At 31.1% G+C, this 27348-nt stretch overlaps 3 protein-coding genes across 4 annotated transcripts; 2 read left to right on the plus strand and 1 right to left on the minus strand.

The window, feature by feature from the left end:
- The first annotated feature begins 5277 nt into the window (after nucleotides 1-5277).
- On the plus strand, nucleotides 5278-9483 carry LOC124942133. Of its 2 annotated transcripts, none has more exons than XM_047482560.1 (7): nucleotides 5278-5424; nucleotides 7099-7193; nucleotides 7288-7367; nucleotides 7473-7531; nucleotides 7608-7720; nucleotides 8794-8852; nucleotides 9113-9483. In XM_047482560.1, exons 1-7 carry the CDS (start codon nucleotides 5301-5303, stop codon nucleotides 9402-9404), a joined length of 822 nt encoding a protein of 273 aa, XP_047338516.1. In that variant the 5' UTR covers nucleotides 5278-5300; the 3' UTR covers nucleotides 9405-9483. The 2 variants fall into 2 exon arrangements, with proteins under 2 accessions (XP_047338516.1, XP_047338517.1); XM_047482561.1 differs by having other exon boundaries at nucleotides 5292-5424; nucleotides 7268-7367.
- Nucleotides 9484-10233: 750 nt separating this feature from the next.
- Nucleotides 10234-11455, minus strand: LOC124942849 (NADPH-dependent aldehyde reductase 1, chloroplastic-like). Its single transcript, XM_047483419.1, has 3 exons — nucleotides 11295-11455; nucleotides 10361-11096; nucleotides 10234-10271 (listed from the first exon to the last, which is right to left on the minus strand). Exons 1-3 carry the CDS (start codon nucleotides 11418-11420, stop codon nucleotides 10249-10251), a joined length of 885 nt encoding a protein of 294 aa, XP_047339375.1. The 5' UTR covers nucleotides 11421-11455; the 3' UTR covers nucleotides 10234-10248.
- A 7072-nt stretch (nucleotides 11456-18527) lies between these two features.
- LOC124941237 lies at nucleotides 18528-26788 on the plus strand. The gene is made up of 9 exons (XM_047481533.1): nucleotides 18528-19912; nucleotides 20742-21005; nucleotides 21086-21154; nucleotides 23039-23536; nucleotides 23627-23695; nucleotides 24101-24265; nucleotides 24811-25027; nucleotides 25418-25762; nucleotides 26039-26788. The coding sequence occupies exons 1-9, from the start codon at nucleotides 18614-18616 to the stop codon at nucleotides 26149-26151; spliced, it is 3039 nt and encodes a 1012-aa protein (XP_047337489.1). The 5' UTR covers nucleotides 18528-18613; the 3' UTR covers nucleotides 26152-26788.
- The last annotated feature ends 560 nt before the right edge of the window (nucleotides 26789-27348 follow it).

Here is a 27348-nt window from a genome sequence, read left to right on the forward strand (position 1 = left end):
CAAACCGACTTAATCATTTTTCACCTATATATTCCACGCTATATATTCCACGTATGAAGTCAACCAAGATCACAATCCAAAAACATAAAAAAAACTTCCTAACCAAGTGTATCTTCATGCCACAATTTCTTTTTTATCTTAGCTAAAAACCACAAAAGATAAGTTAATAGTTCATTTGGGTTGGGTGGTAAGTGATAACTACAAAGAAAACCGAGAACCCAACTCCATTTCCTTGTTCTATTAGACAAGGAAACCGAGGATTTAGTTCCTCCACCACAATTGTGTTCAATCCCCACCAAAAACCAAAAATATGAATCTCATTAGGTCAAAGAACTCTTTTTTCAATGAGTTCAAAAGGCTAGAAAGTAAGAAAAAAAACATTGAGATGATTTTTTTGACAACAATGAAATATCTCGTTAAATTGAATTGGGTCCATGAAAATGAATCATCTAATTACACACCCTAATGGCTTCATGCACATCTTACAACTTGTTTCAATCTAGGATGAATGCTTGTGGTTTAATCAAATATTGATATGAAATTTAGTCATAAATCATAATCTGCAAATCAAAATCCATCAGCTGTCATCATGAGAAACTTCAAATTCTATCTCCATAATCAAAATCCATCAGCTGTCATCATCTTGAACTGCAGACAGAACAGAAGAAGAAGATAATAGTAAAGAAACAAACCCTTTCCATGGTATCATCATTCATCACTCAGAAAGCTCTTTTTCTTCTTCTTCCTCCTCCTCTTCTTCCTGCATTCTCCATCAATCTGAAACCCTGTATCCATTTCATCAAATCACCCTTCTTCAATCCAAGTCCCATTATAACCAAAACAGCACAAGAAAAAAACCCAATAATCCAATCACGCATTCCAACTCCAATCAAACACAAAGCAAGAAAACCAAACCCTAAAACAACATCAGTCTCCATTCCTTTCTCCATTATCAACCACAAGCCAGAGCAACCAAATGCCAATATAACAAAACAGATCAATTTAAAATTCACTTTCCCCTTCCGTCTCCACCCATCAGAACCTCCTCCTCCGCCAAGACGCTTCAAAAATCCGCCTCCACCCCCTCCGATGAATGCTCTGATTGCTAATGTCAATGGCTCAGGAAACATATTGAGGTTCGAAGAAACTAAATCGAACACTCCAAGTATTAATTTTTTTTTCCATACATGCGAGATGAATCGATTTCTTCTGTTTTGGGATGAAATTGTGGGGGTTCGTTTTAGGGTTTGGGTTAGAAATGAGGATGGGAGTGAATGGTGTTGATTGAGAAGAACAAAATTGAAGGATCTGGATGATTGTGAGATGAGACAGAATGTATGTTCCATTTTTACGAATCTGAAGGGTTTCTGCAACTTTCTTTCAAAGGTTTCTAATCCATGGAAATGAACGTTGATTACTGAATCGTCATTTTGATTTTTGAAATCTAGAAGACGCTAAGATCCCTAAGATGAACGTTAGATGTTCACACATAAAATTGCATTTATGTAAGAAATGGATTACAAGAAATTTATAATCTTTATGAGTGAAAATACAATTTTAACATTTTTTTTATAAGGTTGTTTAGTGACAATAAATATGTATAAGAAAATAAATATGAGTTTAATTCCAAAATAATTGAGCTTATATTCATAAAAAAAAAATTCATGATCTATTTTAGTTGAGTTTATTATTTTATTTTTACCTCTTAACGAGAATTTAACAATTTATTTATAAAAGAGATAGGATGAACTAAACGGTGTTATATTGTGAAATTTGACGAAATAATCCTGATTTGTTTTTGAATCATGAGCTGGTGCTTATGATATTTTTGTCTTTAAATAGGTCGAAAATGTTAAATTTATCAAACCTTGGTCATTTCCAAAAAATAGATCATTGTTAGGTTATTTTATCAAATTTCTCGTTATATTGGATTCAAAATATTACACTTTTAGTCATTTAATATATAAAATGTAATATTTTTTTTATTAATTAATTTATTGCATCTAAAAAATTACTTCATTTAAAAATAAATAAATAAAAATTAATAGATTTAAACAAAATTATCTTAATAAATCCATTTTTTTTAGATTTTTTTTATAATTTTCTCACATCACACATTTTCTAATTAAAAGGTATAATTTTAGAAAAAAATCTTTGATTTTAAAAAGTAAATTTAAAATATTTACCAAACAACAAAATTAAAAAAATGTAAATAATATGTCAGAAAAAGGAGAAGGATTTTTTTGTCCATTTAAAAAAAAATAATTAATAAAAAAAATTATGATAATTTGAAATTTTGAAAGTGTAGGTATGCCAATAAATATGAAAAAAAAAAGGAGAAATATATTTTCTATCTTTACTTTTCTATATATAATTATATATATATTTTGAAATTATTACTATTTTAATGGGAGTCATTGTATATTATTTTCATTATATATTTTTATAAAATTATGTAATTTATTATAAATAATTTAAAAAAAAAACTAATGTATCATATATTTTATATCAAATTTGTAAAAAGTATAAGAAAATGGTCTATTTAAATAATTTTTACAAAAATTCAATAAGATAAATTAGTGATAAAAATATGTTTAAAATCAAAACTCACAAGTTGAATTCCCATTATGATTATTTATTTTTATTAAGTCTCGTTTAATTTGCTTTGATTTATTTTATTTATATCTATTATTATCCTGATTATAAAAAATACTCTTTTTTTATTAAATAAAATATTAGACCACGCAAAGAGAGGGGAAATTGGACGAAATGACCTTGAAGAAAGGGCTATTTGCCTCCGTGGTCACCAGATAATTGAAATTGATCTGATGACCACTTTATTTTTTTAGGACAAAAATACCCTTTTCGCGTAACGCGAAGGGACTTCGCGTTTCGCGAAGGGAGTTTTTTTATATAAATACTTAAAATTTTTTATTTCGGCATTTTCTTTCTCTCACTTCTCTCTTCCCTCTCTTCCTTTGACGGCGGTGGCACGGCGTCGACACGGCGGTGGCACGGCGAAACCCTAAACCAAAACCTAAACGAACACATTATACAGATCGACGACGAAAACTCGTTCTAATATCAGGTGATTGGATCGATTTATGTTATTATTTCCATTGTGTTCATCTTTAAACCCTAAATCATGAGATTTTTTTATTGTTTATCTTATTGTTCATCTTATTGTTCATCTTGGTTGTTCATCTTGTCGATGATATGTTTGCAGTTAATAATGCTCTGATTCGGTTTCGTTTCAGGAAACATTAATTTAATTTTCACGACTTCACGTTTCGCGAAGGGCTTCACGTTTCGCGATGACTTTCACATTTTAGTCTTTGTATAATGTTATCTTCACTTCAGTACCAGTTTTAGTTCTTGGACTTTTTGACAAGGTATATCTTTGCCTCTGGCTGATTCTATTTATTTTGGATAATCGTGAACCGGAAAAGTAATTGTTTGTGTTTTATAATAGGATGTGAGTGCATCTCTTTCAAAACAGTACCCTCAATTGTACAAGGAAGAATAAGAAATACTTTTCAAATGGAGAGTTGTAGTGGCCTTGGCTGTGTTTTAAGTTTACCAATCATTGGTGATCTATAAATTTGTAGCCATTTCCAGTTCTACAAGTGTTGACTCAACTGTCAGGATGTTTGGCCTTCCCTTATGATCACCAGATGGTTCAGGAAATGCATGCAAATGAAATAGATATTAGTAGCAGTATAGGGTTGGTGGAGGTTGGTACTACCAGCTCAATCCAGAGGAATCGAGGAGATTTGCAATGGCATGGCTTCCTCGAGAGAGATCTAAACATACATGTTTTGCATTTAATTCATCCGGTTACGAATCCTTCTTTGCATCTCAAGCCGGTGAGCTTGCACCTCTCAAGGCATGGGATGTTGCTAGAAGAGCCAGCATGAGAGGAAGGAAACAGCTTCTTTTGTATATTAGTTTCAATCTTTTAGGAGTACAGTCTTCAGGAAAAAGATGTATACTCTTACAGATATACAGTCTTCAGGAAAAAGATGTATACTCTTACAGATATAGTATGTTCCAATAACTTACAAAATCATTGTTGAAATTTTAGACAATTTTCTTATTGAATTGTGATTTCTGTTAAAGATGCATGTAACAAATATCAGTTTCAAATAAAGCGTTGTGGTGGGTTCCTATAGATTTTGATTTATATATATTATTTAGATGGTCGATGAAATGAATAGTCGTTTAAATGCGACAAATAAACCATTGTGAAAGAAAATAAAATAAACATATTAAAAAGTGTGAAGATCTTCCGAAATGGAAATGAGATCCTAATCTTATCTGTCGGATTTCAAGATTGAATTTCATATAATATCAAAATATAGCATTATCTACATTTTTCATATAATGTCAAATGACAGCCTAAAATTGTTGAAAAATATCGCCCATCACAAACTCGCAAATCTAAGTATCAAAATATTTATTTTCCAACTAAGGCATGGATTGCCAGAAGACGAAGGCACCCACTGTCATTCCAAAGAAGGTAGATACTTTCACCATCTTCTTCCTCTTGCAAGCCCTAATTGACCTTGTTTCTTCTGCTTCTGCCAAAGAGAGACCAACAAAACACATTACAAAGGAGATTAGGTTATGATCTAGATCGAATACAGATAGAATTCTTTAATAATCAACTAGATCCTAGTACAGAAATACTAGCCCTAACTAGCAATGCACGAGATTGAAGCTGCAAGTAAGAAGACATTATGATAAGACAAATTAATCCGAAAATAACCTAGGCGAGATCAAAGATGAATCATTAGAAGAAGAAGATTCAATAAGCATTCACATGATTCTTAATTCGGATCGAGGGAGGGAGAGAAAGACCGACCTGAAGAAGTTCTTGACTTACAAATTAGGGTTCATCGACCGTCTGGGCCTTCGCGAAACGTGAAGCCCTTCGCGAAACGTGAAGACCTTCGTCGATCTGTATAATGTGTTCGTTTAGGTTTTGGTTTAGGGTTTCGCCGTGCCGACGCCGTGCCACCGCCGTCAAGAGAAGAGAGGAAAGAGAAGGAAGAGAGAAGAGAGAGAAGTGAGAGAAAGAAAATGCCGAAATGAAAAATTTTAAGTATTTATATAAAAAAAACTCCCTTCGCGAAACGTGAAGTCCCTTCGCGTTACGCGAAAAGGGTATTTTTATCCAAAAAAAATAAAGTGGTCATCAGATCAATTTCAATTATCTGGTGACCACGGAGGCAAATAACCCTTTCTTCAGGGTCATTTCGTCCAATTTCCCAAAGAGAGAGTTCAGAAGGCACGACGCCATGGCTGAACCTAGCAAGAGCATGATGGAGCAAGAAGAAGAAGACAACAATTCCTCCCTTTCAAATCCATGTCCTATCTGCCTCGGATCTTTCGTTGAGGAGTCATACATGGATCAATGTTTTCGTATGTTCATATACAACCCTCTTCTCTCAATTTACAGTCTTCGTTTACATATTTGCTTGAATTCGATTGAATTCCGTTCTTTTCGTTGATAATTTCTTCTCACCAATATGTGGTTTGATTTTACACAATACCCAGTTCAAAAAATATTCTTTTGTTGCTATTTTCTGTTTGTTTGTCTCTACTGAGTAGATTTTGATGAGGGTCATTCATGGGTAAATAGAATGGTTAGAAACAAAATATGACTAATACAAGATATTTATATGCGAAATTAGAGCATTGTTCTGACTTCTGAGATAAGATTAACATATTAGGAAAAATCATAGGAAAAATCCTTGATCACCTGGTCAGAATTTGGAAAGAACTAAAACAGGATAGTTTCACTTACTTGAAACTAAGAGGGGATGTTAGCTACTACTATTTGCAACAATTGAGTTATTCTATTAAAGAATCAGACTTAGAAAAAACAAAGAAGTTTGGATTGCAAAAGTATGTTTAGGAAATTTCTTAGATAAGCAGTAAGAACTATTATTCTTGATGAAAATATTGGTCAAAGGGAAAGAAAGTGTAAATTTGAAACCATCAATCAATATCAATTTGAAGATTTGATCCTAGTTTACTTTATTTCTGATTTGACTGTATATTCATACCATGTATTAGAATGACTGTTGTCTATATATTGTAATGATAGTATGTACATTCTCCTCAATCGAAATATTACAAACAAACAAAAAAAATTGGTTTTTTTGGAAAGCATCCAAATACCCTTCTTTCAATTGCAACTCCATAAGAACTTACCTCCAAATCTCTGTAGAATCTATAATTCACTTCTTTATAGATTGCCTTTTTTTTCTGAGAGATCATTCATGGGAATGTTCTCATCACTCTTTGACAAACTCAAAAGGAAAAGTATTGTTATTGTGTTGGCTAATAGATGTTGTCTATGTGAATGTCATGAGTAGACATTTCACAGAAGAAATTTCATGAGTAATCACATCATTCCCCATTGCTCACTTGTTACTTTCATTGGAATATATTGTGGAACATCCTCTATTTAGGAGCCAGCGAATAAAGGGATTTCTCCTTCATGCTTTCACTTCACTTAAGAAAGGAGAGACTTGCACAAGATGAGAGTTCTTTTAAGTGATAGAGATATAATTCAAGCCTATTTAGAAACTGTCATTTTGTCACAGACATGATCCCATTGAAAAATCGTCAAAACTAAAACTGAAAATGATTTCCTTTTGTTTGGTATAAGATTTTTCTATATCGTGATCCAGATTATAGTGTGATTTTTTTTGGATCATAATTCAAAATTATAGTGTATTTTGCTTCATTTGATATAGAGCATTTTCTGGATTAGGATCTAAATTATATTTTAGATCATTGTGATTTTAACAAACATAACAAATGTAGATATTTTCAAATTATAATTCTGATGAAAAATGCATATAAAATCAGCCATTTATTCGCAGTTTTATTGTTTCCTTTATAACTGAAGCACAAAGTATGTAATTGAATAAAGGTAACCAGCTACTTTATTTGTTTGATTAGTTGTTGAATCCAGGATAGTATGAAACTATGAATTATAACAAATCCAATTCAACTGTTTTTTAGGTTGATTTACATACTCTCTATTCAAATTTAGATACATTTTCCCCCTTCTACTCTTTGCAGATAAGTTTTGCTACAATTGTATATTACGCTGGATGAAAGTGGTTAATAGCAAGCACTCTAGCCAGCTTTCTTCTGTGAAATGTCCTCTTTGCAAGGTTTGTTTATTTCATTTTTTTTCATCATATGTTTATTTCTGACAGCATTAATGGTTTTTGCTTATATTAATCAGAATACAACACTAATATGCAGAGAGAGAGTTCATCTATCATTCATGGGTACGATGGACATTATTTTCAACGGCACTATTTCAATGAGGATTCTAGAAGTAGGTAATCTGGTTTTCACGGATTACACATCTATTATAACTTTCACTTTTAAAGTTAGTTAGGATTGTTACTTATTGTTTTTCTTTTCTTCCATCAACTTATATACAGTCTATTCTTTTCGGAAGCTCACAGATATAGATTAAAATGCTACTACATTGAACAACAAGGTATTATTTTCTTTTCATAATGTTTCTTCTTATTCATTTGACAGACCAGACTTTGACTTTTGCAATTTTTAAACAGATCTGCTAAGTGACAAGTTTAATGTGCCGCGGTATTGGAAATCTCGTAAGTATCTTCAGCCAAATAAGTGGCTTGAAACCTGGCTGAGAAGGGAAGTCCAGGCTTTAATTCAGGTGTTTATTAAGTGCTTTTATCTTATTTTTAGTTAGGTTATGTTTCGTTACTCAGAATTGGATACAAATCATATAATTCATATCGCTAGAATTGTACTTCCAATCAGTGAAGAATGAAATTGGGATGGAAGAAAATGTATATGTTTGCATTCCAATTTCACCACTGTTAAACAAACAATGGATATCAATTTCCAATTCCACCTCAAATCAAACATAGCCCTGAAGATTTTAAGAAAGAAGCTCGTTTTGCTTGCTGAACTTGCATCAAAGTCTCATCTTGCTTCTTGAATTTGCAATGCCTTTCGTTTTGCTTCTCGAACCTTTAAAAATAGCTCAAATTACTTCCGGTTGTCATTTTTGGTTAAATCCATTAAGTTCATAGATTATCTCAACACAATTTATGCATTTCCTTATTCTCAATCATTGGTTGATGTATTTTTCTCTTTGTAAGGTGCATAACAAGAACTTAACAAAAAATGATAAATAGGTAAGTTGGGGAAGCGAAACAAGCTTTTAATGCAAGTCTTAAAATCAGAATGAGCTTATTGCAAGATTTTATATTGAACTTGGCCATTTAGTTATTTTTTAGCTTTATCTTATATGCAAATAAGATGTAGTTGGCTTGGACAGAGTAACATTTGAAATTCAGAAAGAGGATAATGATCCAAATGTTTCTTGTGTTCATGTTTATCTTGAAGATACATATCATGTTAAAATTCTGATATATTATGAAATGAATTATGGCTATAAGAAACTGTGTATGGTTGCTGTCTTTTAGAGGATCATGTCTTGTGTAAAAGCTATTTCTTTATCATCCATTTCTCAAAATATCCCTTTTGGATTACATACATAGAGATTGAGGAAGTGAAAGAGATTACACATATATTTGCTTGGTGCAATAATATATATTCTTGAGGAATTTGTTTTCTTGGAAATCTTCCTTAACATCTTTATAACTGGTTCAAGAAGTTTGGGTTAATTTGATCTCCTTGCTTAGTTAGTTGATATGGATCCTTAACGTCTACTGTTTCTAATACGGCTTAATTGGATCTTTAACGTCTACTGTTGTGCAGGAAGAAAACGTTGACATCATTGTTCATCACATTGTGGGTGTTATTGACTCGTTTAGAAGGTAATATAATGCTGGTTGTTTTAGTATGCATCTTTTTCATTTGAATTATCATCTAAAAAAATCTACATTTGTTGTGTTTTCCAATATCGAGAAACCCACTAAGGTAACTCAAGTGTAAAAAGTATTAATATACCACCAAATTCAAATCACACTAATACAACAAACGCTTTATGTTTAACTTTGGCGATTTCCAAATGATATCTATGAAGGAAGGGCCATATTCGAACACTAACCACCACCACACATATATTTGTTTGCAGGAATGACGAAAGATCGATTCTAAAACAAGAAGAATTTAAGGGATTGATTTCAGAAGCAGCACGGCCTTTCTTAACAGGAAGAACAGATAGATTTGTGAAAGAGGTGGAAGGGTTTCTTGCTTCGGGATTTACAGTGGAAGCATATGACAGAGTTTACTTGAAGCATTTAGGTTGGAAAGTGAATGGAATAATGGCCTTTAGGGATGAAGAAGAAGAAGAAGAAGAGAAGGAAGTTATTACTACACACTTAACTTCATATTTGTCTGTTTTTGATTCTGATGAAATTGTCTAGAGGAAGAAGAAGAAGAAGACAACTTTGCAATCAATTTTATTTGTATTCTATCAATTAAAAATTGCCTATTTTCCCCTTGTAAGATCTTTCTTGATGGAAATATGATATTTAACCCTTTTGTAAGCTATTTGAGAACACTTTTTTTTATGGATATCTATATTATTATCTTTCATATTTCATAGTGTTTTTAAATTGGTTCAATAAATTTTAGGTTTAAATTTGAATTCAAATATTTAGTAGTTTAAATGTTAATCTATTGATTGAAATCTTGTGATGTTATGATCTAGTTTTTTACATTATTGTCATGTATTATTTGAGATTCACACATGAGATTATATTATTCTATAACAATAATAGATGGGATAAACTCAAATAAAATTCTCAAAATAATATGTTACAATTTTTATAAAAATAAATTAAAATTTAAAAAAAATTGGGTTCCCATTAATGATGACAATTTAAAATTAATGTGTGACGGGTTAAATTATGACATTACCTTAATTTTTTCAAAAATTTTAATATCTTGTTTATCTAATTATTAAAAAACTTTATTTACTCAATCATTTTATCTAAAATTTTTTAAATTTTTTTAAGTCTCACCCCACCACATAAATCTGGATCCTCTCAAAAACATTATTTTTTAATTTATAAAAAAAAAAAAAAAACATAACATAGAACACAACTTCAAAAGATGTGCAGTTTTATTTATATCATAACTTCAAAAGATGTGAAGTTTTATTTATTATTACATACACAAACATCAACCATTACTAAACAACATTCAACACACAAAAAACACCTCCATTTTCCATCATCCTTTATCCACTACACCTTCCATCATTCTTCAACCATTCACTATCACCCCACCTACAAAAAACACATAAACATCCATATCATTAAAACTTCAAACCCTAAACTCAATAAATTTCTAATTAAAAAAAAGACATTTAAAATACCATTTGGATGCAGAACTTGCCCAGTAAAATAAGAAGAATCAGCATTACTAGCAAGAAAAACATAAGAAGGAGCAACTTCATCAGGTTGACCAGCTCTCTTCATAGGAACTTGCAAACCAAACTCAACAATTTCCTCATCATCAAATGAAGCCGGAATCAAAGGAGTCCATATCGGTCCAGGCGCAACACCATTAACCCTAATTCCTTTACTCACCAACTCAAGTGCCAATCCCCTAGTAAACGCCACAATCGCTCCTTTCGTCGCAGTATAATCCAATAGTTTCGCGTTCCCTTTATACGCATTGATCGAAGTCGTGTTAATTATAGCGCTACCTTCCTTCATATGTTTCAATGCATGTCTTGTTAGTAGGAAATACGAATGTATATTCGTTTTGAAAACACGATCGAGTCTTTCCTCGTCTATGTCTTCGACCGAGGCTGTTTTGTACTGTTCGGCCGCATTGTTTACGAGGATATCTATGCGACCAAAGGCGTTTGTGACTTGTTCGACTACTTTCTTGCAGTTTTCGTCGTAGCCGAGATCGGTTGGGATTGCTATTGGATCTTTTGCGTCAGGGGTTTTGAGTTGTTTGATTGTTTTTAGGGTTTCTTGGGCGTCTTTTTCTTCTTGATCTTTTACATATGTTATTGCTACGGTTGCGCCTTCCATGGAAAAACAATACGCGACAGCTCGACCGATGCCGGAATCTCCTCCGGTTACTAAAGCCACCTTTCCCTTTATAGTATGCATGGAAAATGAAACTTTTAGATCGTATTTGGTAGACTGGTTGTGAAATTTTTGAAAAATTATAATTGATAATGAATTTGGAAAAAGGGTTTATAATTTGGACAACAAATTATTTGAAAATATTTTCAAATTGTATGAGATTTATGTATACTTGAGAGAGAGAGAGAGAGAAAGAGAGGATAGTACTTGGAGTTTGTTGGCAGGCTTGTAATTTCCATGGGAGGATGGACGAGGATTCATGAGATGTTCAAGACCAGGTTGTTTGTCTTGTTTTTGTGGAGGAAACTGTTGATTCTTATCACTTGACGCCATTGTTGACAAAAAGGAAGAACTTAAAAGAGGTTTTTGTTTACTGAAAGAAAAAGACTGATCTTGTTGAAGAAGAAAGAGTGGGAACATATATAATCTATTTATAGTAAGAATTAAGGTTGCTTTAGTTGACGTGGCAATATACAGTTTAACGATGAACTCGGTGCTTTGTCGGTGCGGTTGGTGACTCGTGGCAAATCGGGAATCTACGTGTCAGATGAGCTGCTATAACGCGACACGTGTGTGAAAAAAAGTGGGATTTTTATTTTTTTTAGTTTTTTAAGTTTTGAAATTAAAATTATATTTTGTTAAATTAAATTATTTTGTTTAACAAAAAAGGTTAGATGTATTTCATATAAATAATACTCTGACGATTAACCATTTAGAAGTATAAATAAATAAATGATTTTTTTATTAAAATATTATTACAAATATCTAATTAAATTGACATAGAAACAAATTAGCAGACGTATAATTTCTAATAATAACATAATTTAATTTTTTTTTTTACAATAATAGCCTTCTTATTATGATTTGTAATTTAATTCATTAGAAAATTTGAAGTATTTGCATTATCTACACTTCAAACTTTTATTCAAGACATTTTAATTGAAAAATTCACCAAAAATATTTTTTTTTTTATCTTTAATAGATAGTTGACTTGAATGAAGTGAAAATGATATTTACATTTTCGTCCCACATCTCTACCACACAAACAAAATAGCATTTAATAAAATAAATATAAAATTTAATAGGCTATATATATTAAAAACTATTTTGATTAAAATAGTTTTTTATTTAAATAAAAAATATTATTTTATCATATATTTTTTATTTGAATAAGAAATGTTTTTTATCTATAATTTAAGAAGTCATCCTATAATTGATTATAATCGATTTATCAGATGTCAATTATTTTAAAAAATACCATTATATAGTTCAAAAAATTATTTTATAAAATTTTTATTTTCTTTTTACTATTTTTAACATAAAAATGTATGATCATTACCTTAATCTGGATAAAAAAAAATTGATCCCAATATTAAATAGACAAGTTTAAGTTGGAATTGATTTTCATTCTTCCAATCAATCAAAACTCAATCAAACAAAAGATTGTATGTCTTTTTTATTTTATTATAAGTTTGGGACTAATGTTAATTGATTAATAAATAATATATATATTTGTAATGTCTAAAATTATTAGGGATTAAAGTGTATTTTATACCTAGGGTCTCTTAATAAATTGGGATTTTCCCAATACAAACCCTATCTTAAATTCCCTTCTAATTCATGCGGCCGCCGCCTCTCAAAATCCTCCAGTTTCTTCTTGTTCAAATCATGTGCACAACTAATACAATAGTTGATGTCTATGATTGTTTATATATGTCGGAAAATCTCCAATTCTGTGTTGTAAAAAAATGGTAAGTTATATTATTATTATTTTATTATTAGGATAGAATGCTTTTATAATTATTTTCATCTTGTAATGTGAAATTGTAGAAGCAAGAATGGAACATGGAATGATTTTTCGGGTCAAAAATAATGTTTTTGATGGTAAATTTGAATCTTTCTCTTTCTTTGATTATGTTTTTTCTAAACAAAATCAAAATCAATTATACTAATTTCTTCTTCTTCTTGATGCAGAATTTCACTACAGGATTTTTGAAGTTCTCATCTGCAAAATATAAAGCAAAGAATAGAAAAATCTTTAGGAACTAATTTTCTCTATGTATAGGATATATATGTATAGGATATGATCTATTATTGTAATTTATTTTGTTTTTAAATAATGAGAATTTGTAACCCATGAAATAAAATGAGTTGTTGGTGAGTTGAAATATGTTTTTAAATTATTTGAATGCATATAATATTTGAGCTTAGTTTTAATTAAATTATTGGTGAATTGGTTCAAGTTTAAATGAATATTAGGAGTTTTAATTGGTTTTAAAAACAGTCTGTACTTTTTATTTATTTAAATGAATTTTCGTTCCTTTTGAAACTTATGTAACAGTTGGATTTATGTATTCTTCTATGAAACTCTATTACAAATATATCTAATATATTAATCTGTTTTATATTTTGTATTAGTCCAAGTTAACAATTTAGAATCATTTCGTCATAAATTTAATATCAATATTCAGGAACTTAAACTCTCATTTTGTCTTTGCAATTGTTTTTGTGTTTTTTTGGTTGTAGATAGAATAATTTATTTGTATGGTTAATCATTCTCAATTAGATTATTGTCAAATTTGTAGATAGAACAAGTAAATTAACTAAGTGAACTTCTAATCACTCCGTATTTTTACCTTCAAATTATTTTTTAAAATAAATCACTGATCAACCTTACTGAAAAAAAGAGTAACTAATATTTTCTAAAAGGTCAATGACTGTTTTGTTCAATTTTTTTTATTAAATATAAATGACTCTAACTTAAATTCATGATCATTAACTTTAGATTCTTTACTGTTAATCATTAACTTTTAACTCTTAAATTATTTTTAATATAAATCGAAGTAATTAAATGATCATCCAAATAATTTCTTTTATAAAAATTTATTATAAGAGAGAAAATATAAATATATGTAATGCAGATAAATATATATAAGAGATAATAAATATATTTATAAAAATTAATTAAAATAAAGACTTATTTATTTTATTTTTAACTTTTAAAAAAATTATAAAACTTTTATAATTATATATATTTTTTTATTCTCAAACTAACCTAGATATATAAAAAACTTAGGCTTTTATGGAGAAATTTAATAATAATGATTATTTATTTGTCACCGATCATCAATAAATTGAGAAAGATATTTATATACAGTGTTTGTTATATAAAAAAAAATTTAAGTATATAATTATGAAAAGTGAATATTTTTATAATATATATTAATATTAAAAATTAAACGAGAGATAATATATTGTTTTAATCTATAGCGAGAGATATATAATTATTTTATTATATATAAAATGTCGACAATTATATTAGTTGGAGTGTAAAAAGTCAACAGACTTTTAGTTAGAGCGTTTAACAAGAAAATTGACACAAAAAATTTGAGGGGCGACTTGTTTTAAAAAATAATTTGAGTAAAAAATTATATTATCAGAGTAATTGGAGGAACATCTAGGGTAATTTATTATTTTATTATAATACTTAAAAAAAATGTTAATACATATTAAAATTGAAAAAAAAAAATCATTTAAACATAACAACAAAAAGCATGACATTAAAAGAAAATTGAAAAATAAAAAATAAGAAAAAACAATACTTAATAAATTATTGAGCTCATAAATTCTCGAGAATAAACGACTAACTTATCAACATACTCAATTGACTTTCCTGAACGAATATCAGAAAACGTCATAATAATAGCATTATGAATGATATACATCGGATGGATGACTACGATCATTAAAAGTTCAACGAATTCTCTTCAACCAGATTGTTCACCAAAATTTAATTGGGATGGTAACCCAAATATGTAGGTCTGTCGTACCAGCCGCATCAACTCAAACTTTCTAGCAACTACCCAAAGACTCGAGTATCACCCAATGAATCACAGTAAACTCCACAAAAAAACTCCAAATATTAGTCACCCATCAACAATGCTTAAGTGAGTTGTTGATTCAACATTTTCGCGATACATACGACTAGCCATAATACAATATTTTTTCATGCAAATATTATCCGTTAGAATTCCACCATGTATAACGCTCCATCTAAATAATAAGATCTTGGATGAAATCTTTAACTACCAAAGTTTTTTCCAACAAAAATTATATAGAATAATCTTAGCGAACAACTTGTAGTAATGCCCCACATGAAAACTATCCATATATTGCCAGCACATAACGTCTTGTTCAGACGGGAACACTTACTTGTGTCCTATCAAAAGTAAACTATATTATGAGATGAAATCTCCATAATGTTTAATCTCTTTCTATATCTAATTCAGCTAGAGAAATCACTATACTGATGATCAAACATGTCCTTAAAATTGTGGCATTTTTACATATATCAATGGAAGCAAGCTTAGGATACGTTATAACTAGACTTTTGACACTACATTAAATGTCATCCCAAAATCTAATCGAATCCCACACAATGAATCTAGATTGTTCACAAAAACTTTTACATAGAATAAATTTTCCTCCAAATGTTACACGCCGTTGGATAATTAGATATTTTGGTGAACCAACCAAACCAATCATTACCATACTTAAATCTAATTAACGATTCCTAGAGACTATTCGGCTTCGTTGCAAATCTACTACATCATTTTGATAAAATAACATTATTAAAAGAAAGAAGATCTCGAATATTTAGACTTCCTGAATTTTTAAAACATTTAACATTATCCCAACTAATTATATGACAAAACGATGAGTTAGAAGATTCACGTAGAAATTTATACATTATTCTCTTCATTTTCACCGCCACGCTCTTGGGGAGAATGAATAACGATGTCATATATGTGGGCATAGATGACAACACACTCTTAATGAGGATTAATCGACATCCTTTCGAGATTATTTTACTTTTTCATCGAGACAATTTACATTTCCATTTTAGTGATAATCGGGTTATAAGAGACTTTGGATCGTAATTTAGCACATAATGACATAATAAGACATGTTTGTGAAAGACCACCAATTTTGAACCCCAACACATTTGTTCATTCTTCTGTTCGAAACATAATTTGAAAAAAAAGATGTATGACTTATTAAGATTAACTCGAAGATCGGAATATGCACCGAATAACCATAAAATATCCTAAAAGTGTTTAAAATTCCTTTAGGTAACCTGAACCATATAGAGTGTGTCATCAACAAAAATCAAATGTGATATGGCAAAAAGATATCTTTTTTACTCACAACTCACTCCACGGATGAGTCCCGTGTTTTCTGCGAAAACCATCATATTTGAGAGAGCTTTCATAACAATGACGAATAAAAAATGAGAGAGTGAATCATCATGTCTGATCCCTCTTTAGCTTTTGAAAAATCCTTGAGAGCTCCCATTAACAATGACAAAAAATTTAACCGTCGAGAGAAAAATCTAATTCAACCAATCTATTTAGCACTCATTCCCATTTTGTCCATTAAATCAAACAAAAACTCCCAATCGAGTTGATCATAAACTTTTTTAACGTCTAACTTGACAAAAGTACATTTTCACCTCTTAAATTAGTTGAGTTAATACAATCATTGACTATTAATACGACATCATAGATTTGACAACGATGAACGTCATCTGATTACTATATATGACCGTCTTTAACACCCTCCGCAACCTGTTGGCCAAACATTTTACGACAATCTTATAGAATGATGAAACGTGACTGATAGGCTTAAAATTCTCCATATCAATAGTTCTTGGAGCTTTAAAAATGAGCATAACAAAGTAGAGTTCTAACTCTTATCAAATAATGAAAATCGATAAAATTGATCAATTACTTCCATAATTCCCGTCTTAAGGAAATGTCACACCTTCTTAAAAAAATTCAAAGTAAACCGTCGCATCCCGACGCTTTATCACTTCCACACACCTTAATGGTATCCTCAACCTCTTCCAACGTAAAACGAGCCTTCAACATATCTTTTGCGTTGTACTAATTGAATCAAAAGTTATATCATTCAATTTAGGTCTGACCTTAAATGTCTTCTTAAACAAATCCTTATACAATTTGACAATACTCGTAGAGATTTCAGGTTCACTATCGTGAATTTTTTTCCTCGATCGAGATCAAATTAATCACATTATGTCTTGTTTGCGCGTTAGAGATTCCATGAAAATTTAGTGTTTCTATCTCTGACTCTTAACATGTAACTCTACTTGACTGATGTGTCCCAATTTCTTGCTTTACTTTAAAATATTATATATATATATATATATATATATATATAATTTAACATAAATCATTCATTTTAAGATGAAAGTTATTGCAAGAGTGAGTACCTTGAGGTTAATTTTAAGATGTATTCTTTGTTTGAAATAAAAGAGATTGCAAATGTTTTAATAACAAAAATGGAAAATTTGTTTGGAAGTTGAAATCAACAAATGTGACAATATACAATTTTGAGGAAATTTTCTCATATATTTGAAATCTGCCCATAAATGAATGTTAGTTGGTAAATCATTTCATGTTTATCCTATTTTTTTTATTTCTTTTCCTAAAGTGCTTATTTTTTCATTTATTTTCTCAAAAGGTTAGTCATATATCATCATCATCAATATAATTATATAAGAGAATCAGATGCTGGTAATATGAAGTTACTAAAAAAAAGTAATTTTAAGAATCAACTTACTTATGTGAAACATTAATTTTTAGATTATGAAAATGATTATACTTATAGTATGTAGTTTTCATGTGCTATAATGATTGTGTTTATTTGTTTGTGGATGTGTTTTTGTAACTTCTTGTATGTGTTTTCTTTTTTTAATTTTATTATTTTCAGATGTCTAATACATTTTTTTTTTTGTAAATGTATGTTTTGTTATTAAAAAAAATTTATTTATATAAATATTTTATCATAATTAATATTTAAATAAACTTAAGTATTACTTTTAGTTTGATGGAATTTTTTTATTTTTATTCATAGTTATCCATTAAAAATAATGTAACATATTTTTAAAAATATTTTACTTAATTCTAATTAATTCAAATAAATAAATAAATAAATTTATATTAAAAAATAATAATAATTATTTAAACACAACTAAAAAAAATATGACATTGTAAAATAATAATAAAAATCATAAAATATGAAAATAAGAAAGAAAAAAATACAAACACATTACCCAACCAGTTATAGATTGGAACAAAATAATTAACTCCTCTCAATCGATCGACTAGTTCCTAAACAAATTTCGAAAAAGCGTAATAGTATTATCAACTATAATGTAATATAAATTTTTTATTTATTTATTATACATATTAATTTATAAATTAGGATTCAAGTTAATTTTTTATGTGCATAATTTTTAAAATTAACATATAATTTTTAAACCTTGTATTAAATTTCTCTATAAATAAAAGTATAAAATATTTAACAATAAATAAAAAAGGGAAAAGAAAGATGGTGGTTTCCAGGTAATATATAATGCCCCATGAAACCCACTTGCGCGCTTCGGACCCAAAAGTTACCCGCCGGTCCCTCAGATAAAGAGAGAGAGAGCTCCTCCGGCGACAATGGCCGACACAAGAATGAACGACGATGAATGGTTCGGGGACTTCAAATTCGCATCTTCCCTCAATCAATCCCCTACCCAATTGAACCAGATCAACGGCCGACACGCCGATGCCGACGACGATGATGATGACGAATGGGGCGATTTTGTTGAGTTCCCTCTCCGATCTGAGGTCTCCGGCGGACTCTCTCACGCTCAATCTCCTTCAACTATCTCCAAACCCATCGACTTTGGTTTCTCTACAGATCCCACAACCCAACATCCAGAATTCGTGGCAAGTCCGACGCAATCGGCTCAGTGGGTTAAACCAAAAGGAGCTTTGCCTCTATCATTATTTGGTGATGCAGATGAAGATGAAGATAAAGAGAAAGAGGAGAATGTAAGTGTACTGAGTCAATCTGGCCTAGGAGCCAATGATACTTCTGCTGATAAAAACTTAGGTAACCTTAAATATAGTTTTAGTAAGTGGACGGGTGTATCTGTTAACAACGTTCTTGATAATCTATACAATCAGAATCAGCAGATCAATGTTAATATTTCAAATGGTGAACATGAAAATCCGCCTAAAGCTAACGGTTTTGTGCCAAGTTCTAGTGGGTTAGACCCAAACCCAGGTCCTTTCCATACGAATGGGGGGATTGCCAATTTAAATGGATCAAATGTGAACATGAATGAGATGCATCTAAATCCAAGTGCAGAAAGTTCAAATATGAATGGTTTAATCTCAAATTCGAGTGAATTAAATTCACACATGGAGGAATTGACTCCAAAGGCTGGTGTTCACAGTACAAAACCTCAATCCGGTCATCCTACTTCAGGTCAGTCAGATGCAGTGGTGGATTTATTTGCCAGAGATGGAGTTAGTCAGATTTCAGAAACTACTGGGCATTCTAGGACAAAAAGTGATTCCAGTACCACTTTAGGTCTGTCGGATTCAATGGTGGATTTATTTGCAAGAGATGGTAGTAGTCAGATTTCAGATGTTACTGGCCTTTCTAGAACTAAAAGTGAATCAAGTACCACTTTAGGTCAGTTTGGTTCAATTGGGGATTTATTTGCTAGAGATGGTAGTAGTAGTCAGATTTCAGATGTTTTTCCTGATCCAAATGGATTGAACTCGTCTTGGGGAGAGTTCCATGGGCATTCTTCTCCAAACGCTTCCGTCTCGAATACACCTATGTTTGAGTTTCCTTATACAACTGGTGGACTTGATAAGATTGATGGCGATGATGATGACAATGAGGGATGGGAATTCAAGGATGCATTCTCAGAAGAGAAAATTGGACAATTAGATGGAAAGGTAAGAACTATGAATAAATTACTTACTTTTGCAATTGAGAAAGTGTGCTTGCATTAAATCATATTCTTCTATGTCCTATAGACGATGGATACCTGGTATTCTATTTCTGTATTGTTTGATAAGTTAAAATGTATAGTAATGAAGTAGTTGTGAATTAAGACTTCTCGCATTACAAACACGAGTAGAAAGGAACGGAGAAGGGGAAAGGAACGGAGAAGAATGGGGTGGTGAAAATCACCCTTTTTTTATAAGTGATTTTGTTTCTTTGTATTGTATTTCTTATTTCTTTGCACCATTGTATTATGTTACACGTTTTTGTAATTTTGAGACAAAATGTCTAACAAATACCTCTACAAGAAAGCCAGATAACCACCAAGGTTGGGGATTTTAATCAAGTAAGAACAACCAACCAAAGAAACAACATAATATTGACTATCAATAAACCATGTGAAAAGTGTTACTAATTTAGGTATAATATGGATTAACCACTACAATGCCCCATTTGGAAACAATTTATTTTATTTATGTTTTTGTATCTAGATACCAAATCGTTTGAAAACTAAACTTAGTTTGGCACATTCAATAATTTATTTCTGTTTTGGATCCGGTTTCATATACATAATAGATCCATAAAGCGTTTCCAAATTGACCATTATGTATAAAGTAGCAAAAGTGAATGCAGATGTTGTCCTTTGAAGATAATTGCTGATATTTTTTATCATTCAATGTAGAAAGTCAAGATGTTTCATAAAAGATTGCACTTGATTGTGACTTTAGAATCTATTTGAGCCTTTTGTCATATGAGTTACACTTTGACTTTCATTTGCAGGTTTTTCATGGAGTACAAGAAAACTCAGAGCCAACTGTCTCATCATCTGGATATTCATATGATTTCAGCAATGGACATCCAGCATCAAATGAAGGGAACTCTGGTTCTATTTTTGAGTTTACCGAGCTTCAAAATGATCTTAGCTCAGATCTTCACGAGGAAACCAAACAGGATCTTAATTTTGACCCACTTGTAACGAGCTTTGACGCTAATGAATCTTTTGGAGAGTTCACTAGTGTCGCTGAAGGAACTATGTCAAAGAAGGTTTGCACGTGTTTTCCTTTAACAAAGCTACATTTCATGTCTTGACGGTTCTTAGAAGCTATCAAACTATTATGTTGCAGGAAAGCTCAGAGGATAAAAATCAATCTTCGTCTAGTACTGGTGGAATGATTTTTGAAGAAAGAGCCCAAGTGAGTGTTAATCTTTGAATCAGAGTTTTTTCTTCATTTATGTTAGATAATCAAAGCATAACTCTGGTCAAGTGTTCATCGTTAGATATACAAAAACGTTTGGAACTAACTTTAGTCGGACAGAAACCTCTGTCTGAAGTGTATCCAGATACAGAATAAAAAACAGTAAGGTATGTTTGGTGAGGGGGGAATTGGAGGGGTCAATTCCAATTCTGATGTTTGTTAAGAGACATAAATGTAAGAATTAGATTTGGAATTTAAATTCTGATGGAATTATAAATGATGTATTTGTTAAAATTTGAATTCTGTCTAAAATAGGTAAGAATTATAATTCTGTTTCTTTTTTTCCTTCCTCATTTCCTTCTCACAATTCATTTTTAGTTCCTTCATTTTTTCCAAATCCTCTTATTTCTCCTTTCCCTATATCCTCTTCATTTTCTCTCATTTCCAATTTACTTCAGTTACAAAATTAATCAAATATTTTGTTACTATTTTCCCATGTTTTTTCTCTATTTTTATTATTAACTTGTTTAAAATTTTAACAATATACACATGTATTTATCATGTTACATTATATGTACTTAATTTATTCATAAAATAATCTCTTCATTCAATCAAGAGAATTGTAAATGAATTACAATTCTATAGTTTTCCAAACATAGGAAATGGATTGTAATTCAATGCCAATTCTTGTGGAATTGGATTTGGAATTAGAATTCCATTGCCAATTCCAATTCCAATCATACAAACATACCTTAAGTGTTTCCAAATGGGTCTATAGCCAAATAGCATTTTGTTAAGCCTCGAGCCTGACCCAGCATATATAAAGAGAGAAATAGGGACTTTGTGTTCAATAATGATGCCTTGGAGGTAGCCGCAGCGCATTCCTTAAAAAGAATTCAGCCAAATTTCAAAGCCCCAATATCTTCATATTCATCTATCCAATCCATGGTCTTTAAGTTTATCTGATCCTCCCAGATTTAAAGGACTAGGGATTGAGATATTGAAATACCAGTAATCAAGTTATTGGATTTTTCAAGATTTCTTATTAATTTGACAGCATTCATTGTAGGAGCTGGGCTAGTGGTATGAAACTTGATTCCTACTGGGAGGCACTAACCTATGAAAAGTGCAATAAATATTAATGTTTAGCAAAAAAAAAGTTTGTTTCATGAATCAGATGCAAAGTTGAAGAAATATCTTCTACTCTCCTCTCTGTCTCACATCTAGACATGTGTGCACAAACCAGAATATTTGGATTTCTACATTCAGATAGGGGCAAAATCTGAGATGAGAACAGATTGAACATTGTTCTTATAATCCAGCATTTCCCAACTCGTTGATTTTTAATTTGCTGTTTGAAGATATGCATCATATGTAGAGAAGATATGCATACATGAGAATAATCGCATAAATACAAAGCTTCACATATGAAATATACTCATATGTGGATGCATTTTCATGTCCACCATCAAATGACGGCAAAAGTCTTTTTTAGATGTAGATCATATGTTTCTTACACAGGGAGAGAGAATGTTCTGTGCACAAGGTGAAGTTGAGGTGAAATTTATTATAAATGTTAAAAATTGTGAGTTTTAATCTGAATTTGAGAAATTATTACTATAGGTATTGTGATATTTATAAGAGCTTTAATTCAGATTCTCAGTATGTGATTTAAATTGAGTTCCATGTCAAATATGCCTAGTGTCAAGAATCAAGATGAGCAAGGATCAAGGTTTTCTCAGATTTTAAAGAAAAAACAAATATCTCGTATTTCAATGTCCACCGAATAGCTCATCTCATGCCATGTACATGTAGCTTAGTTTGGTTTCATTATTAGTTTGTTTTATTAATCATGTTATTTGTCCTTCTACCTTGTTTCAGGAAAGCATTTTGAAACCAGTGAAATTTACTGAAGCACTTCCATTGTCCATCTTTGGTGAAGAAGAGCTTGAAGCTGATAATAGATTGAATGCACAAGATGCTTTACCATATAGCCCTTCCTACAAAAGACATGACAAGCATAGTCAGGATTCAAAAATATCCATCAAGGATCTTTTATCAAACTTGTATAGTCAGTCTGAGCAAAATTCTCCTGTTAGCCATGTAGCTTATGAAAACGGAGTTAACTCATCCCATTTTATGCCTAGTCCTTTAAACGGTGATGTTGTTGATGATGATGATGATTTTGATAATGCTTCTTGGGAATTTAAAGATGCTTCTAATTTGATGAGAGTGGAAGAGCAGACTTCTCATCTTGATTCAGGAAACACAAACAAAGAGATTTCTGCTGAAGTAAAGACAAGTTCTTTGGTGGAATTTTATAGCAAACTTAAAGTGGAATTGCTCCATATTTGCGGGTCTCATCTTGAGAATCTTAAGGTTAGTGTATAACAGTATAAGTCTCTTTTATGTATTTCTCTATTCAGGTTGGTGTCAGCTTTATATATTTTAAACTTCTTGTTTTGTTAGAACTCCCGAAGTAGTGTTGCACTTTCTGTAGAAGATGCTAAAGCAGTAGCTCTTGATGAGGAGATCCAGGTCAGTGATGGCCAAATTTTCTTTCTAAGAAGTTCTGGAAATTTTATTGGATAGAAAATGCTATGATGAGAGCCTATTTGGAATAAAGTATTCTGTCACAATCACATTGGAAAACTGCAACAATTTTTTTTTAAAGTGATTTTTTTTTTCATGTTGTATGGGATGTGTTAATGAGGAAAAATTCTGGATTGTGATCCAAAAGTTTTTCATTGATCAGTTTCAAGTTGACAAAAACTTATACGAAAACAGGCCATAGTTTCCCTGGCATATATTACATTCCTCTGTGAGAACAAAATTGTCTTCATTGGTGTCTTGCTTTAAATATGTTCTTGCCCTACCAAATAGGCAAATACTTGATCCTCTTATTCATTCAGTTTATAATGTGCTTGCTATTCTTTAATGCAGAAGGCAAGTGAAGAACTTCACAATTTGGGGTTGCTTCCTGGCTATGCCTACCAAGAAGATACACCATCTCGTGAAATAGACCTCGATCAGTTTATTGATGTTCTCCGTGAAGAAGAATTCCAAGTGCTGGAATCAGAATATCAACTATCAAGAAGACTGAAACTAGTATGTGCTAACTTAGGCTTTTTTATCTTTTTTTTTTCAAATAATCTGGGCTTTTGGGATAAAATCCGGTTTGATGTTGGATTTCAAATAGTTTTATTCCTTGGGTTTAATGACCCAAATACCCTTGCTATCTAAAGTACAGATCTTTAAAGTATTTAATTATACTTTTATATTTCTAAAAATATTATAAAAAATAAAAGAATAAAGGGTATCTTAGAATTTTAATAGATGCTTTGAATTATTTGATGAAAGAATTGATTGGTGATGGGGTGTTGGATTATTAACCCAAGTCAAACTATGCCTTAATCTTGATAAACTTGAGACAAACTCTGCTTATCCTATTTGAACCATATGCTTTGGTTGAATGCTAAAATGACTACTTGTTGCTTTTCAACTCGGCCAAGCATCGATTTTCAACATTTAATGAGACATGTCCTCTTTGGTACACAATTTTGGACAATGAGATGTAGTCAAGTTCCTTTTAGAAGTTCGTCTAGATGAAAGTAAGCTGATTATCCTTTGACATTTTTATTTTATTTTCACAGGCAGATAATGATTTGAAAGCAGCAGTTGAAATCTTGAAGCATGTGACATCAATGCTAAAAATTTTGACTTTGGCATCAACTGAGGAACAACATTTGTACGTCTCTATATGGTTGAAGGTGATTTCTTCCTGTGTTCAGGAACTGAGACATGCTTCTCGAATCTGGAAGCAATCATTAGATAAGAATATTCACGAGCAGATACTCTCTGAACCTCAAGGTATTGAACCTGTTTTCTATTGAATTAAGGAATTTATTGATCATTGATATTTCATTTGCTAAGGAAAGTGATGTGATAATCTTTGCACCCTTATTTTTCTTTTCTTTTATGGATAAACAATCATTTCCAATTTCACTTTCCAATAGAAAAGTGATGTGTTTCTTTTAGATCTTTTACCTTCCACTTTATTTTGTCGTCAATATTAAACTTTAGTGAATTATAGTTTAATTTCTATTAAAAAAATCTTTGAGAATCTAAAATAGTTCTTGGAGAAACAGTGATTAATCAACCAAACTACTCACTGAAAATAATGAAGAAAGTTTATTAAAATGAACATCATTATAGCAAATATCACTTAATTTGTATTAACGTGGTGTCTTCTGATGACAGGCAAGCTTTATATTCTTGCCCTGGGTGAGGTTTATAGAGTTGCAGTAACTATTGGAGCCTCAGCAAAGCTATACAAACCATGGATACTCTTTAGTTGTGCAAATTCAACAACATTCTATGCTACCCTACAAGAATGTGATGATCTATGGTCCAGTTCGAAGCTTCAGGAAGCCCTTCAGAATATTTCTGATCCTATTCAATTTGAATGTCATGGCACTGTCAAGTCACTATTGGAGTGCACACAGTATATCCAGGAAGTTGATGCTATTGTTCTTGAGGATTATTTGTTCAATCAACATGATCCCATTTGTCAGTTGTCGGCTCTACCTGCAGGATCTATTCCGGGTGAGTAAACCTTGAATCCTTCCAATTAACCTTTCTCTGAAAGAATGATTTTTCCTTTTTTTTTGTTGAAGATAAAAGAAATTTAGCCATACAAAATGTCTCTTTTGAGTACATCTAATATTTCATCCTAAGTTATTAGACTTGAGGAATTTTTCTTTTCAATAAAACTATATATATATATACTCGGAATGAACTTTTGCTATATAGTACTCTGTAGATTTTGAATTTAAATCTGTCTAGCTTTATTAACATTTATCACCTTTATGATTTATGCAGACATGAAATTGGTGTTATGGAATAACAACACCTTCTTTCTCAAGCTTGCGAATTTATGGGCAAATCTCATTTGTTGTGACCCTCCAATAATGCCACATTTGAGAGTTGGTTGATAATGGCTGGAATTCTTGCTGGAGATTTTATTTGAAAACCCTAGTTTGTTGGGTATGGAAATTGCTGTAAGAGAACACGAGGATGAACTATGGTTCTGAACTTGAAAGAAAAAGCCAGTTGGAGGGAGTCAGTTGGCTGTCCAACTCAAGAAGCTGATATACAGTGTTCAATGCAATCTGCTTGGTTTTGATCAGGCAAGTTTCAGAATTGATTTTTTCTTTTCTTTTCTATTTTTCTATATTGTTGTGTATTCTTTCTAGATAGCATTGTGAATTGTGTCTGCTAAGGTTGTATGCTTATTATCATTTGTTTTGTTGTAGAAGTTGAGGACATAATGGAATGTAATCAATTCCCATTTTACCAGATACATAGGAGGGAGGTAAATAAACATGATTGTCCTCCCTCAAAAAAAAAAAGTCCCCGACCATCGTTCTTTTGTGCTTGGACTATTTTGAAACCAAAATGTTTTTTCCAAAAAATGCTTGAGGTTAACGCAAATGTGTTTGCAGTTCCTGGAAAACTGTTTTTCCTTCAAGGAAGGGATGGATTTCTGATTTGATTGCTTAGGGAAATATTATTGTACAGCTTCTTGAACCCAGAAGACCATTATTGCTTGTAAAGTTTTTATGTTGTTAAAAGTATCTTTTTTTTCATCTTCTAGTTTGTGCATCAGATGGAGATACTATCGTTTCCTGAAGTTATTTCAATCCATTTAACCATATTTCAGTTACAGTAAGAATTCTTCATGCCTGGTAATGATGTGTTTCATATAGAAACTATGAAGAATGTTGAACATATAATTATACACTGTGATTGTCATGAATTGAGAAACCATTGTAATTTGAAAACTCCTGCTATAATGTTGCTGAAGAAAATAGATTCGCCTTTACTTGGTGATACTAGCCCTAAATGGAAGTACTTGTGTTTATGAATTTCAATTTGAATTCGGATCCTGATCTGATAGAGAAACCGTCAATGGATTTCTGAATATGAGTCACACTAATTCAGATGGATACAGTGTTCAAATGTGATCCCATTTGGATCCAAATCTGGACCTGAAATGTTGTTTCCAATTGTGTGGCTAATGGATTGGCTTGGTTTTACCATTATGTTGGAGAAACCATTCCAATACTAGGAAATAGTTAATGGAGGTTGCTTTAATTGTTGGAATTCTTTGAAAGCACAGTCAGGTTTGT

Source organism: Impatiens glandulifera, chromosome 6 (assembly GCF_907164915.1).
Source record: "Impatiens glandulifera chromosome 6, dImpGla2.1, whole genome shotgun sequence".
Classification (NCBI taxonomy): Eukaryota; Viridiplantae; Streptophyta; class Magnoliopsida; order Ericales; family Balsaminaceae; genus Impatiens; species Impatiens glandulifera.